Genomic DNA, 16,195 nt, shown 5'->3' on the forward strand with positions numbered 1-16,195 from the left:
GTATAAAAATTTGTTCTCCGAATAAAAAGAAAAAAGTATTTTATATATATACATAAGATGTAGATGCCCAGGTGATGATGTTTCTGTCTCTACAACTCAGCCTTCCTCTGTGGTGTTAACAGAATGAGAAGGGGCAGGGGCTGAGTTAAAGCTAGATGGCAATTTGGTCATTCTTCTCCAGGACCACCCCTGATCTTGGGTGTGACTTTGCAGAATCTAAGATTGGAATTTTGAAGCAATTTTTATCACTTCAAAAGGGAGTTTGCAGGAATTTCTGTTTTTCCTTGAACCCAACTCCTTAGCTTTCCATCTCTCTGCATCTTCCATATTTACCAAGTGTCTGAGATGTTGACCAGTTTGTATTTGAATTCCCCCATACCTCAACCAGCATCACTTCATCTGTGATGAGTGAAGGCATGAGTTACAAGAGCTCTTTGTATATACTGGGCACAAGTCTTTCATCACACATATGATTTACAAATACTTTCTCACAAGTCTGTGAGCTGTGGTTTTTTTGTTTTGTTTTGTTTTTTTAAGGTTTTGTTTGTTTATTCATGAGAGACAGAGAGAGGCAGATACACAGACAGGGAGAAGCAGGCTCCATGCAGGGAGCCCGATAATGGGACTCAATCCCAGTACTCCAGGATTACTACCTGAGCTGAAGGCAGATGCTTAACCACAGAGCCACCCAGGTGTCCCTGTGAGCTGTGTTTTTACAGAACTTCTTGATGGGGTTCTTTGAAGCAGAGATGTTTTTAATTTGATGAATCCCAACTTCTCAATTTTCCCTTTTGGTATCATATCTAAGAAATCTTTTGCTTCACCCCCAAGATCATTTAGATTTACTCCTGCTTTTTTCTTTTCAGATTTTTTTTTTTTTTTTTTTTAAGAGAGCACATGAGTGGGAGAGGCAGAGGGAGAGAGAATCTTACGCAGGTTCCATGCAGCAATCTCACGACCCTGAGATCATGACCTAAGCCAAAACTCGAGTCAGATCCTTAACCGACTGAGCCACCCAGGTGCCACTCTTTTCAGAATTCTTTAGTGTTAGCTGTTACCTTTGACCTACTGAGTTAATTTTTGTACATGATATGAGATAGAGTCCAAATTCATTTTGCCTATGGATATCCAGTTGTCATGGCACTATATGTTGACCTAGCCACCACCCCCTTTTTAAACTTTATTATAGAACTATTAGAACATATATAGAAATAGACCAAATAGTATAATGACTCTCTGTGTATACACCACCAGCTTTGGTTATCACATCTTGCCAGTCTTGTTCCATTGTTCCTATTTGCTTTTGTTCTGTGTTTCATGGTCTTAAATTTCCAGAGTTACTCCTTGCTGGGTATTTTTTTAGTTTTTATTCTATTATTTGATGGTCCTTTCTATTTGAAAATTCTTGATTTTCAGGTTTCAGAGGAAATATTTTGGCATGTTGATCTAATAATACATGGAGATGTCCTCAACTTCCTGGATAATTCTCAAAAAAACCCTTGTTACTGATACATAGCTCAAAGTATAGTTAGGCAAATGCATCATGAACAGCTATAGATTCATTCATAAAACCTGCTTATTGTCACCTTTTGCTTATACTTTTGTATCTTGTAGATGGATCTCTATTGAATAAAACTACATTTCTCTTTTCTAACTGTAAAAGAGTGAAAAATAAGACGCTCATTTAAGTGTTGTCTATTAATTTAGCTCCCAAAAGCCTATATTAAATGCTCCTGCATGTTAGCTCCTTCTAGATTCTCTGAAACAGATTGGTAAGACCACTGCTTCATGTTACTTCTCACTTGTATAGAAGAAAAATAGGCACATATATTCAGCAGATATAATGAAAGGGAATGAAGAATGGTGTTGGAAGTTTGTTGGTGTAGCTCTTGGGATGGTGTCTAGGGAGGGTGGGATTGACCCCTGCCAGATCTAGGTAGTTGCAGTGAAATACGAGCCCCTCGTCTTCTTTGTGTAATGTGGTACCTTCCTCTGTGTGCTGCAGAGTAGGCAAGAATTATGAATAGGGCTCATCCTCTGTCCTGTGGCAGGCAAATAGCACATTCTTCCAGAGTACCTTCTTACCCTGTAGTGTATTTGTTTCTCTTGCTCCAGATCCTCTCCTCAAACTTAGAGGTGGAATATTTTTCACCCCCTCCTTTCCTTTCCCCCCACAGTTCCACTCACTAGAGAGAAAGCAGAGGCTTTACATCTGAGTGTTGGGTGGGGGGGGTGGGGGAAGCCACTGCTTTGCTGTCCCTGGACAGTTCCTAAGAAGGGAAGGATAGTGAGGGGAGACATAGAGTAGAGGGGTGAGGGTATAAGGTAATTGGGTGGCAGATGGCTACTTGTGTCCTCCTCTTTGCCCATCAGGGCCCTGATTAAACCAACCCTTCCTGATGTGCTCTTTTTGAGAAGAGTAGTTTACCATGGGAGGGTTGTATTGTTAAACATAACAATAACTATATATATATATATAAAATACAATATATAATATAACAATATTACATAACAATAACAATATATGTATTATGTATAACAATGTATACATTATTATATGTAACAATAACTATATATTATGTACAATATATAATATATATATTAATATATATATATATAATATATATAATATATATTAATATATATAATATATAATATATATATTAATATATATAATATATATAATATAACAATACAACCCTGTTAAAAGGGTTATGTATACCCATAGGGACCAGAAATTCAGCAACGGTCATTTTAGATTGAAATAAATGTTTGGTAGAGACATACAAAGGTCATCTAGGGCACCATTCTTAATTAGATAATCCCTACTTTGAATAGCAACTTCAGTATTTTGTTACTGTATTTTAAACAAATGTTCTCCTAAATAATTTGAATGATCTTTTATACTTAGCACCTGGCTGCTGTGGAAGAGAGAAAGATCAAATCTCTAGTGGCCCTCCTGGTTGAGACACAGATGAAGAAACTGGAGATCAAACTTCGACATTTTGAGGAGCTGGAAACTATCATGGACAGAGAAAAGGAGGCTGTAAGTAAGAGGAAGTTTATAGTGGCTTTCTGACAATTAAATGCTGATCACCTTTCATAAACTAAAAATTAGATAAAATGAATGGTAGCTTACTCTCTTAGTCCTTTTTCCTGTGTTTGCCCTTTCAAAGGGATTATCAGTCATTGATGATAAGCAGAAGGAACACTGTTCTCATTCTAAAACTAATGAATTAAACTTCAGCATTTACACGTCTCAGCTTTCCAGATGCATCATGGTATAAAATTCTTCCCTCTCCAAAAGTTAGATCTCAGCCTTCTTTTATATCTTACTTGTAGCCAGTAAAGTAGAATTCATATAGACCTGATTCAGGAATTTTCTTGATTTCCAGTCTTCTTCAGTAAGTAGGAGTTAATCTCATCTTGAGTTAGGAGTCTTGTTTATGGGACTCCTTTTAACCACACCCTCCCCTGGTCCAACCGTGACCTTAGTCTTCCTCCCCTTCCTGCATGATGAATGGCAGGTGGAGCTAGGCCTTTGCTGAACTTCTAAGCAGCATGGGAGGGGCTAGACACTTGTGATAGACGGATGAGGCCCAAACAGGGTCAAGAGAATTCTGAAAAATGCCAAAACTGAGGACAGAAGCAACAAAAAGTAAGAAACATAGAGGCAGAAGAGCAGTTGATTATTCAAGGTAATTTTTGTTTATTCATGAGAGACACAGAGAGAGGCAGAGACATAGGCAGAGGGAGAAGCAGGCTCCCTACTGGGAGCCTGACACAGGACTTAATCCCAGGACCCCAGATTTCAACCTGAACCCAAGGCAGACGCTCAACCACTGAGCCACCCAGGTGCCCCTCAAGGTAGTTTTTGGAGAAGTTTTTTTAATGAGTTGACTAGAAGAGGAATTGGTAACTTTCTTTCTTTTTTAATATTTTATTTACTTATTTGAGAGGGAGCAGTACAAGGAGGGGGAGGGCTAGAAGGAGAGGGAGAAACAGACTTCCACTGAGCAGGGAGCTTGACATTGGATTCAATTAGATTCCTCAGGATGAGTAGCCCAGTAAGTATCACAAAATAGCCCATTTTCATTTTGTCCTACGAGTGTCTCTACCACTTCAGGAGGCATTCTGGCCCTGGTGGACAGTGAGGCTGCTTCATGAACTCTCTACCCATTCCCTTCCCTATCCCACCCCTAGTTCCCTGAGCCCGTAAGTATCCCTCACATCACTGGCTCTCTCCTTCCGTAGGAGCTCTTGGCCACCCCAGTCTCATCTCCGTCACCCTCTATGTATTAGCCATGCCATGCCATGCCATGCCACGTTTAGGCTTTCCTTGTGGCCTCATTCTCTGTGCCACCTATTTACATTCTGCTCCTGTACCAGCAAGGCCACTTCGTCTTCCTGCATCTTTCAGCCCTGCCCCTCTGGTGACTTGCCTACCCCATCTGCTGCTGTGGCAGCCTAACAGAGCATTTACACTGTGTTGTATTTACTGATTCACATGTTCATCTCCTGTACCAGAGAATATGCCCTTTGAGCGCAGAATTGATCGAGTGTCTTTGTAAACACAGAACTGGCACATCATGGGCCCTGGTTGCAGTGAATATTGAATGAATGTATGCCAGCATCAGCATGAGAAGCTAGAGAAATGGGAAAGCCCACCCTTTAGTTGAATGGGGAAGACAGTCAAGTAAAACAAAAGATGGCACAGTGTGTGTGTTTAGTGCTCCTATGGGAACAGAAAGAGGAGGGTGGAAAGGGAGAGGGTGGTAAAATTCATTTATGAATTTTTTTTGTGTGGACTCAGGGCAACAGGGTTATAATACAGTGGATTATTGACACATGCAGGATTCACATGATAGTTGTGTCATATCCACTGGCAACCAGATGCCTTACTGTTACTCATAAAGCAGAACTGATGTATAAGCCTGGAAAATGGGCAGAACTCTTTAACTGGGTGCTTAGAGAACAATGTCTGGATTCTCAGGGGGCTCTTAGCTCAAAGTCACTTTCTTTTTAGAGGTTGAACCTGCGTATCTCCCACTCTTTAAACCCTCAAGGAAACTATCTCCTAGATCAGCACCGCCCTCTGCCCCTTCCCATTTCTTGCACTGAGTCCCAGAGGCAGAGTGTGATAGCTGCACTTCTCTTGGCCCTTCACAGTTTCTCTTGTGCTGTGGATTTGTAATAAATATCTCAAATTACAGAGCTACACTGTGTTTTTCTTATTTGAATCTTTTTTTTGTTATATTCTAATCAGAGCACATAAAACCTTTTAGTGGCCAGTGTCTGAGTATAATGAGAACACATTTCTGTTGACTCTCTCTGCCACATAAGGTTGCTCTGATCAAATCTCTTGGTGGCCAGCCCTCCTTCTCTCAGTCAGCATTTGGGACAGGGAAACCCTTGGTCTGGTATTGTCCCTAGCCTTAGCCACTGACCATCAGGAACACAGCTGTGTTAGTTATTTACTGCTATGGAAAAAAATGATCCCAAGGCTTTAGTGCTTGAAAACAGAAAACCAGGTCTCATGTGGTTTCTGGGAGTTGGCTCTGGCATGGGGCCCTAGGAGGTTGCAGACTTCCTGAGATTCAGCAGGACTGGAGCTCCCATCTCCCAGCTTACTCCTGTGGTTGTTGGCAGGGGCTCCAGCTCCTACCACATGAGATTTTCGTGGTGCTGTTCATGAAGGGACTTACCCAGGGTGAATGAGTAAAGAGAGCAAGAACATGAAAGAGCATCCAGGTGGAAGCCACACTGTCTTCTTGTAACCTCAACTTGGAAGTCCCATCCCTTTACTTCTGTTGTGTTCTCTCAGTCACCCTGACCAACTCTGGTTCTGGGACTAAGTTGGAGGGTAGACAGGATTCAGGAAGGGGTAAGATGTAAATACTAGGAAGTGAGTGTGTTGAGGCCAGCTTGGAGGCTCACTCTCAGAAGCAGAGAATTCTGCAAAATTCAAAATGGCTCCCATTCACATTGTGCACACTGAAGGCATAACCTCTTTTTCTCCACCAGGCATTGCTATCCTATCTTTCCTGTGGCAGGCAAAGCCATGGCTACTTTCCTACCTGTGATTTCCATGCGGGACTATTATGGGAGTTAAAGAAGTATGGCATGTGCTTTGCATGGTGCCTTGAACATATAGTAGGTGTTCGGTAAATATTTCCATGCCTCCTTTTCTTTTTTTCTTTTTTTAAGATTTATTTATTTATTTATTTATTTATTTATTTATTTATTTATTCATTCATTCATTCATTCATTCATTCATTCATTCATTCATTCATCATAGATAGAAAGAGAGAGGCAGAGACACAGGAGGAAGGAGAAGCAGGCTCCATGCCGGGAGCCTGACACGGGACTCGATCCCGGGACTCCAGGATCGCGCCCTGGGCCAAAGGCAGGAACCAAACTGCTGAGCCACCTAGGGATCCCCCATCCATGCCTCCTTTTCTTTAGGCACGCCAGTAATCAGTAATTATATATTTTCTATATTTGTAAACCTTTGTTGGCTTTATAATCATTTATTGGACCAGCCACTGTGTTAAACCACTTTATATAGATTTTCTCATTTATTTGTTTGTTTGTTTGTTTGTTTTTAAACAATTCTTTTTTTTTTTTTTTTTAATTTTTATTTACTTATGATAGTCACAGAGAGAGTGAGAGGCAGAGACACAGGCGAGGGAGAAGCAGGCTCCATGCACCGGGAGCCCGATGTGGGATTCGATCCCGGGTCTCCAGGATTGCGCCCTGGGCCAAAGGCAGGCGCCAAACCGCTGCGCCACCCAGGGATCCCAATTTTCTCATTTAATCTCTCAAAATGTGTATGAGCAAGAAAATACTGATTACTTTGAATCTCCTTGGACAAGAATGCAGCAGTGATGCTGATACATACAATGCCACATCTTTGTTGACCCTTCTTAGGGATGAAGAGACTGGAGCTTGGACAGGGTTCATTATATATCTCCAGTCACAGTTCGTAAGTGAAAGAGCCTAGTGTCAAATCTGGTTTTTTATCTAACATTTCCTAACCTATAAAGAACTGAGCCATTCTCATTTCATTATAACCAAGAGACTCTGAGATATGCGAGGTTTTACCATCCCCTCTATGACCACTTAAGAAAGTTGAGACTAGAAGGTCTCAGTCAGGAGCAGAGCCTTGTACTCAGTGCCTGGTATTCCTCTGCCCACCACATCGCTTTGATTCACTTTAAGGTGCATTTCTGGTCATCTTTACCTACAAGCAATAGCTCTAAGACGTACTGTTTTTGAATTAAACATTTAGTTTTATTTATATAGTAATAGAGGTCAAAAATCTTTTCTTAGACTTTAAGAATCCGATATGGGAGCACCTATGTGGCTCAGCTAGTTAAGCATCTGACTTTTGATCTCAGCTCAGGCCTTAATCTCAGAGTTGCGAGTATACACCTAGTCAAGTGATCTGCAGATACAGAGCATTTAGTCCACTAGATCAGCTCACAGATCCATTTACTTTTTTTTCTTTTTTCTTTTTTTCTTTTTTTTCAAGATTTTATTTATTTATTCATGAGAGACAGAGAGAGGCAGAGACATAGGCAGAGGGAGAAGCAGGCTTCATGCAGGGAGCCCGATGCGGGACTCGATCCTGGATCTCAGGATCATGCCCTGGGCTGAAGGCAGCAACCACTGAGCCACCCATGTGTCCCTACAGATCCATTTTCATTGGCATGAAATTACTTATTTGTAATACAAATGGGAATGCTTTAGACAGAGCCCATACCCCCCAGTTCTCTCCAAGTGGCTCCAGTACCCAATGTGACCCATGTCGGAAACCTGCTCTCTTGACTGATATGTGCTATTCACCTGGTATAGAAAGAAGAGACATTGTGGGTCTGGTCACTGATGCCAAACATTTCAAAGGAAGGTATGATGATTTACTTAATTCTGAGGCCAGGTAGTCAGAGTCTTCAAGTCTTGGCTGATATTTCGGGCCCTGGCAGTGTAGATGGACTTTTACTCTTTTCTCCCCTCCTCCCTGCTCTGTGCACATTAAATTGGGAGAAGAGCTTTGTGTGAGCTTTGGCTGCACATTGCAGCTGTGTCTGCATATGGTGTTCTGCAGAAAAGTGCTCTCGTGCTCAGGTTGCACTTGAACTCTGGCTGTTTTGTGCACACACAGTGTAGCAGTGAAGGGGGAGAGGAAGGCAGAGTTTGAATGCGGTGGGATATGCCTTCAGAGTGGGGCTATAGGCAGCTTTGTGTGGAACCAGGTGCCCTAGAGCCCGATTGGAGCCATGAGAGAAAATGAACAGATTCATTAACATCCTGTTTATATGAATGTACAACACATAAACAGCTTTAGCTGTTGGGACTTTGTCTACAGTTCTAGGAAATGGAAAATGGAGAAGAGAAAAATCATATAGCATATGATGACTGACTTGGGTGCTTTTAGTGTTGTTGGGGCGTGTATGTGTATGTATGTTTTGTGTGTGTGTGGTTTTTTGTTTTGTGTGTGTGTTTTTAAGGTTTTATTTATTTACGGTCACCTGAGTGGCTCAGTGGTTAAGTGTCTGCCTTTGGCTCAGGTTGTGATCCCAGGGTCCTAGGATTGAGTCCCGCGTTCGGCTCCCTGCAGGGAGTCTGCTTCTGCCTCTGCCTATGTCTCTCCTCTCTCTCTGTATCTCTCATGAATAAATGAATAAAATCTTTAAAAAATTTTTTTATTTCTTTATTAGAAAGAGAGTGAGCACAAATAGTGGGGAAGGGGACAGAAGGAGCAGGGAGCCTGATGCTCTTCTCCATCGCAGGACCTTAGGATCATGACCTGAGCTAAAAGCAGACACTTAACCAACTGAGCCACCAGTCACCCTAGTGGCTTGTTTTTTAACAAAAATATGTGTGGTGAAAAAGTTGTCAATAAAGAAAGAAATTAATAAATTAAAAAGTCTCTCTTACCCTCAATTTCATTTCTAAGAATAATCACCTAATAGTTTGGGGTCTTCTAGGATATTTTCACTGTGTATATATAACATGTACAAAGTTTGTTTTTTAATTAGGATTATGTAATAAATGTTGCTACAGTTTGCTTTTTTTTCTCAGTGTATCTCAGCTGTATGTCAAAAACAGCACTTAAAGGCTATCCCTAGACACACATACGTCGTTTTCTAGGACAGATTCCCGGATATAGAATCACTGGTTACTACATTTAAAATTTGGTCAGTACGGTCAAACTCTCCTCAAAAACTGCCAGTTTACATGGTCTCTGATTGTCAAGAAGTGAATGCAGTCTTTAGTTGAACATAGTAACAATAAGGTACCCACAATGAGAGAGGTATGTCTGTTGGGTGATGAGGCCAAGATGTGTCCAGCAGCTCTGCTTAGTGTGCTGCAGAGTAGAGATGGCCTTCTTGGAGCCAAGTTGTAGCCTGCTGTCTGGGCATCGCACATACCCCACAGGACCTTTTTAGTCCATGTTGGAGCTTTAGTTTAAACTGCATTCTCTTTCAGGAGAGGGGGAGAGAGAGTTTAATCATCTGATTTAATTTTTCTAATTACTTTCTTTTAATTACGTTCTATGTTTTGAACTGACGTGAAGCTCAAGGAAAAAATAGAATAATGAAGATTAGTACATTTGGTAGACATGGAAAATTGGGCAGATTTTTCTGTCTGAGGTTAATACCTTGAGAGTAAGGTCAGTTCCAAAAGAAGGACTGGTTTGGTTTAAAAACAAAACGAAGGGATCCCTGGGTGGTGCAGCGGTTTGGCCGCCTGCCTTTGGCCCAGAGTGCGATCCTGGAGACCCGGGATCGAGTCCCACGTCAGGCTCCCGGTGCGTGGAGCCTGCTTCTCCCTCTGCCTGTGTGTCTCTGCCTCTCTCTCTCTCTCTCTCTCTCTCTCTCTCTCTGACTATCATAAATAAATTAAAAAAAAAAAAAAAAAAACCGAAACCACTGAGACAGGTAATGCAAAGACTAACATTTCCCTTCAGAGACAAAATATCTCTTCCAGTAACGGTTCAGCCTCTTTATAAAATAGATCTTGACCTAAATTATAGTTCTTACATAACTGTAGGACTTCAGCCAAACCATCTAGACCAGTAGTGGCTTGACCAAAACATAGATAAGAGGTTCTTTTCTGGCAACCTCTTACGTTTAACCTCAGCAGAGTCTGAAATTTCCTAGAAAGAATAGTTAGAAGAAAGCAAATCCTAAGACCTGTAGTCAGAGTTTTTAGATCCCTTTTTTAAATCAGTCTGCCTCTTACTCACTAATTAAATATCTTCTTGCAGAGCTGGACTTCCAGAGAACTCTCTTGCTTTTTACATCTTGCAATTCCCCACTCATTATACAAACAAGGAGGAGGGAAACCCGGCCAGGCTTTAGCCTCTTCAGGTCCCCCTCCTCAGAAAATGAAGAGCCCAGACCACCCCGCTGCACTCCCTCCTGATGCCTCAACCACTCACAGAATCATTTGTTTCAGAAGATCTCCTCCTCCCTTGGAAACTGTCTGCCAGCTAGCTAACCAGCCTGAGACATAAGCTTTATCATCTATTCTCTCCACTCCCCCTCCTCCTCACCTGGTCATGCCTGTTTTCTTTTTTTTAATTTTTTTTTTATTTATTTATTTATGATAGTCACAGAGAGAGAGGCAGAGACATAGGCAGAGGGAGAAGCAGGCTCCATGCACTGGGAGCCCGATGTGGGATTCGATCCCGGGTCTCCAGGATCGCGCCCTGGGCCAAAGGCAGGCGCCAAACTGCTGCGCCACCCAGGGATCCCTGGTCATGCCTGTTTTCATCACTCTGTCTGTGGCCTGTCCTGCACCCTGTCCGTTCATGACCATTCCCTAGTCACTGTTCATGATAATCTGTAATGCTTCTCACTTGGTTCTACAGGGTCTTCTCAGGCAGCCCTTTGCTGAGAGCCCATATTCTTAGGCCAACTCTCGTGCATATTCCAACCAGTTTTTGCTGGTGATAGTATGCAGTATATATCTGTAGAATTGGCTGCTCCTAAAAGCTAAAGTGTTATAATTTTTAAATCTATTAAATACCTTGGTATAGTGTTATCCAACAGAAATACAGTGTAAGCCATATATGTAATTTTATATTTTCTGGTAGCGACATTTAAAAAGGTGAAATTATAATGTTTATTTAACTTAGTATATACAGAATATTATTTGATCATGTAATCAATATGAAAAATTAATTTTTTTCATACTAAGTCCTCTCAGAATTCAGTGTGTATTTTATACTTATAACACATTCCACTTCAGATTAGCCACATTTCAAGTGTGGCTTGTATCTGCTGTCTTGGACAGAAAAGCTTTAAAAATGTCTCACAGTAACTCAGATGTTGCCATTGAAAATGGTAGGATCAAACAATATTGAAAAGATAGAAATCTTTTAACCCTCCTTATAATCTTTATACTTCTTACTTCCAGAGGCTAGATTTTTATTTTCCTTCATGTTCAAGGTGATTTTTTTTTTTTCAGGCCTGAATTAAATTAATTTTGATAGCATTTAAGGTGGGCTTCCTCCTCTGAACTACTGTCAGACATATGGTTTCTGGATTTCCTGGCACATATAATAACTTATTTCTCTTTATTTTAATTTGGGTCCCAGAAAGATTATCTCGAATATTGAAATACTTATATTCTTCAAACCAAGATTCATGCAAATCTTTATTTAGGCATCTAAAATATTCTGTGAATGTGTCACCCAGTATAATTTTGGGTACTTGAAAGCTAAGATTTACGGTGGCACTGCCAAAGCTCCACATAGAAAAATGTGCGTATTTGCAACTAAGGCCATGTCTGCTCATCCAGGGGCTTTAACTCTGTCTCAGCTCTAAAATAGTATCCAAAGAATCACATCCAGAAGAGGACACCTGGGAAAGTTGTGTGGACTTTAAATTTTAGCAGTTGAGAGACTCTTAAAAGGAGAAAAGAGGTTTTTACCTTGGCAGTCCTGAAATCTATTTTTATGTATCTGAAGACCTGCCAGACAGAGAGGATTCCATGTGTACTGAGTGAGCTCAGAGGACAGTAACCCCACTGGGTGAAGGTTACAGGAAAGGCAGACCTTGTGCATAATACAGAAAAGACCTTGATCTTGGTAACTGGTGTCTAAGTGGAAATATGCTACTTGAGAAACAATGCCTTTTCTCACTGTAGATCTTGCAGGAGGCAAGGTGGCCATGTATCTTTGGTAGAGGTAGATGTCCTGGGTGACACCCATTCCTGAGAACCTCTCTTGGTGTCATTTCTCTTCCCCTTCCTTTTCTTAACAGTTAGAACAACAGAGGCAGCAGCTGCTCACTGAACGCCAGAACTTCCACATGGAACAGCTGAAATACGCCGAATTGCGAGCCCGACAGCAAATGGAACAGCAGCAGCATGGGCAGAACCCTCAGCAGGCACACCAGCACTCAGGAGGACCTAGCCTGGCACCACTCGGAGCAGCAGGGCACCCTGGCATGATGCCTCATCAGCAGCCCCCTCCCTACCCTCTGATGCACCACCAGATGCCACCACCTCATCCACCGCAGCCAGGTGAGAGGCAAGCTCTGCTCACAGATGAGGCTGGAGTCAGCCCTGTGGCACAGTATTAGAGGAGCTAACCATACCATTGGTGGATTTGGGACTAAGATTATGACTAGGATGCCCATTGTCACCCAGGTAATTGTAGGCAAGTGAGATCTGGTTGTACAGCCGTCACCACATAATGGTAGCCATGTTCTGTTCCTGATGTGATGCCTTTTCTTTTCTTTTCTTTCTTTTCTTTTCTTTTCTTTTCTTTTCTTTTCTTTTCTTTTCTTTTCTTTTCTTTTCTTTTCTTTCTTTTTTTAAAGATTTTATTTATTTATTCATAGAGACACAGAGACAGAAAGTGAGGCAGAGACACAGGCAGAGGGAGAAGCGGGCTCCATGCAGGGACCCCGATGTGGGACTCGATCCCGAGTCTCCAGGATCACACCCCAGGCTGAAGGCGGCGCTAAACCGCTGCGCCACTGGGGCTGCCCTGTGATGCCTTTTCTTAGGTTGGTCAGCCTCCAAGTAGCCAATATATCCCAGCGTTCCTTAAAAATTCATCCTTGGATTGTCTACACTTTTTTTTTTTTAACTTACAGGTTGTTGTTGTTGTTGTTGTTGTTGTTTTTTTAAAATAGACACACCCAAAAATAATAGTGCAGTGAACTCTTATGACCCAGCATCAACACCCGTCACCTTCCTGCCATTTTTCACTTTTTGTTAGAAGAAATTATCTACCAGAGGCAAAAGTAGAATAGTGTAAGAATCCCCCTATGGGAATAGTATGTACCTATTATACAGCTTCAGAATTACCAATATTTTATCTATTCCTCCTCACTCTGGAGCAAGAGATATAAACTTCAAATTATATCTCTAAACACTGGAAATCTTATTATTTAACATAACTGCTATTTATTGTCATATCCACCAAAAGTAACCATAATTTCTAGTGCCATTAGTTAAATGTCCTTGAGCATTTCATTTGTTTGGACCGGTGTTCAGATAAGCTACACACACTGCATTTGCTGATAGTTCTCTTAAACCTGTTTTAATGTGTTAACAGTTCACCTCCCCTCCATTCATGTGTTGAAGAAACTAGAGTTTTCACCTGTGACTGTGCCCAAATGTGCCCGTAAAGTACATGGTGTCATTCCACATGTTCTCCCCACTTCTCTTTCCCCCACACATCTTACATAAACCAGAGGCTTTCTCTGGATATGTACCAGGTGTTCAGGTTCACTTGTGGTTGCTGGCTTTTTTACTGTAATTTCAGTTGTCTCTCTTGGTGACATTAAGGTTGGTCAGAGTCTGTAGCGGTGGTAGGGCCGATCTATCCATTACAGAGTTCCCTATCAGACTTCAGGGGTTTTACCTGCCTAAGAGAATTGCTTCGTAGATCAGCTCTTTCATCAGGCATTGCAAAGTGGTGAGATATCTCCAATGATTTTTTTTTCCTTCTGCATTTATTTCTATTTGTTCTTTATTTATTAGCAGGGATTCGTTTATTAAAAAGCAATCAAACAAAAAACCTTGATCAGTTGTTCAGTTATTCTGAAAATGAGTTCCTTACAGGGAAGAGTGAATAAAGGCTTCATCCTTTCTCTTATTGGTTACCTGAATAATGAGTTACTAACCACTGCCTACACCAAACGTGGCCACTAAGGAGTTTTTTTTCTCTTGTGTGTATATGTTTCTAGTATTGTGAACTTACATAGTTTTGTATATTTTATGTGTTTCAGTCTGTTGTGGACATTATTGTTTTTGATGCTCAGATTGTCCTATCTTTAGCTCATGGGATCCCGTTAAAGCTGGCAACTAACCACCACATTTTAACCACTTTGAAAGTTGATCTCACAGCCCTTTCAAACTTAACTATCTTCCCCCCCGCAAAAAAACACCAAAACCAAAAACCTACCTACCAACATCATGAAAATATAAAACAGACTTTTAATTTCAGCTTTTCTCCCCACCATGTTACTTTCCTTCATTAATGTGTAGGGGTGTGTGCTGTGTATTACGTTGCTCTAGTAACACTCATCCTATAGGATTTTTTTTTTTAAGATTTTATTTATTTATTCGTGAGAGACACACAGAGAGGGGCAGATACACAACACAAGCAAAGGGAGAAGCAGGCTCCATGCAGGGAGCCTGATTGGGGACTCGACCCTAAGACCCCAGGACCATGCCCTGGGCCAAAGGGAGGTGCCAAACCTAGCCACCCAGGGATCCCCCTATAAGATTTTCATAATTACTCTGTTGTAATGTACCAGGTGTTTAGGAGAGCCCAAGTTTGTGCTTTCTGGTATGGGATGCAAAATCTCTGGCCAAGGCACATAGAAATGAACTAAGGTAAGACAGACCCTTGCAAGCCAGGGAACGCCTGAATAACAACATGAATAATAACAGCTAACTTCCTCAAATGACAGTTTTTCTAGATCTGCTCATAGAAATATTCAGGCATGTTTACCTGAGAAGGCCATGACTGAAAAAACTATGATCTGACAACTTGTATTTATCAACATGGATCTTTTAGTTCATAACCCAAAATATGTTTTAGGTATTAATTTTTCCTGACTTTACCCAAAACTGGGGCTTGGTCTACTTCAATTGGGAACATTCACTTCACACATGCGACTGTTAAATTACAGCTGTGGAAATAGGACTGCCATCAGACTTGCCACTTGATCTAAATGATGTTTGCAAATAGAGTCTTAGGAGTCTTTCTGCCTGTCCAATTGAGCAGATCTTAGATTCTCTGTATGATACTGAATTTTCTTCAAAATTAAGCTTTCGGGGATCCCTGGGTGGCTCAGTGGTTTGGCGCCTGCCTTTGGCCCAGGGTGCGATCCTGGAGTCCTGGAATCAAGTCCCACGTCAGACTCCCAGCATAGAGCCTGCTTCTCCCTCCTCCTGTGTCTCTGCCTCTCTCTCTCTGTGTCTCTCATAAAGAATAAATAAATAAATCTTTAAAAAAAACAATTAAGCTTTCAAAAGATACAAATGCTTAACAGTTGAAGATCACAAAGTGATTTTTTTCAGAAACAGTGCTTATTTTTAAAATTTATTCCTTAAACTACTGGGATAAATGTTTATGGGGGAAGTTCACTTGTGGCTACTTGATGCTTAGTTCTGGCTGATATTAAGCAGCGGCATCTTGTAGTAACTGTTCACAAAGAACTCTTAGCTCCAACATCTGCGTTTAGCTAATAAAAGATAAGAGAGATTTTTCTGCCTTTTTCCCTAAATTATATCCTGGTGAGGACAAGTATTTGCATGCTAGGCCAGTCACCCACCAACTGTAAAGTGAAGAACCAGTGCATAATAGGGACTACACAGCCTTGCTGCCTGATGGAGCCGGGGATTGTGCTGGGCTCTGATTCCAAAGTGTTACTGTGACACTACCCCATGACACTGGACTAAGAGGGAACTTACAGCAGATTCAGATACAACTATTCTTTTAGGGAAACCATGCCAATGAAACGAGAGTTCGTAAAAATAGCATTTAGAATAGAAATAGGATGTTTTTCTCTTTTTTACTTTCTCACAGAAATAAGCTTTTCTTTAGTGAATTTTAAAGAAAAGGATCATTGAATGTATGATGAGACTAAAACGTGTGATGAGCTCATCTTTTTTCTTAAAGTTTTTTATTTAAATATAATGTACATATAAAAAATATAAA

At 41.1% G+C, this 16,195-nt stretch overlaps 1 protein-coding gene across 6 annotated transcripts in view; it reads left to right on the plus strand.

The window, feature by feature from the left end:
* Nucleotides 1–16,195, plus strand: part of SMARCC1 (SWI/SNF related, matrix associated, actin dependent regulator of chromatin subfamily c member 1) — a 172,170-nt gene that overhangs the window by 140,719 nt on the left and 15,256 nt on the right. For all 6 annotated transcript variants that reach the window (XM_035703279.2, XM_049098009.1, XM_049098010.1 and 3 more), the window contains 2 exons: nucleotides 2,912–3,046; nucleotides 12,276–12,537. In XM_035703279.2, coding sequence (XP_035559172.1) covers nucleotides 2,912–3,046; nucleotides 12,276–12,537 — 397 coding nt within the window. The remainder of the gene's footprint in view (nucleotides 1–2,911; nucleotides 3,047–12,275; nucleotides 12,538–16,195) is intronic.

The sequence above is a fragment of the Canis lupus genome, chromosome 20 (assembly GCF_003254725.2).
Source record: "Canis lupus dingo isolate Sandy chromosome 20, ASM325472v2, whole genome shotgun sequence".
Taxonomy (NCBI): Eukaryota; Metazoa; Chordata; class Mammalia; order Carnivora; family Canidae; genus Canis; species Canis lupus.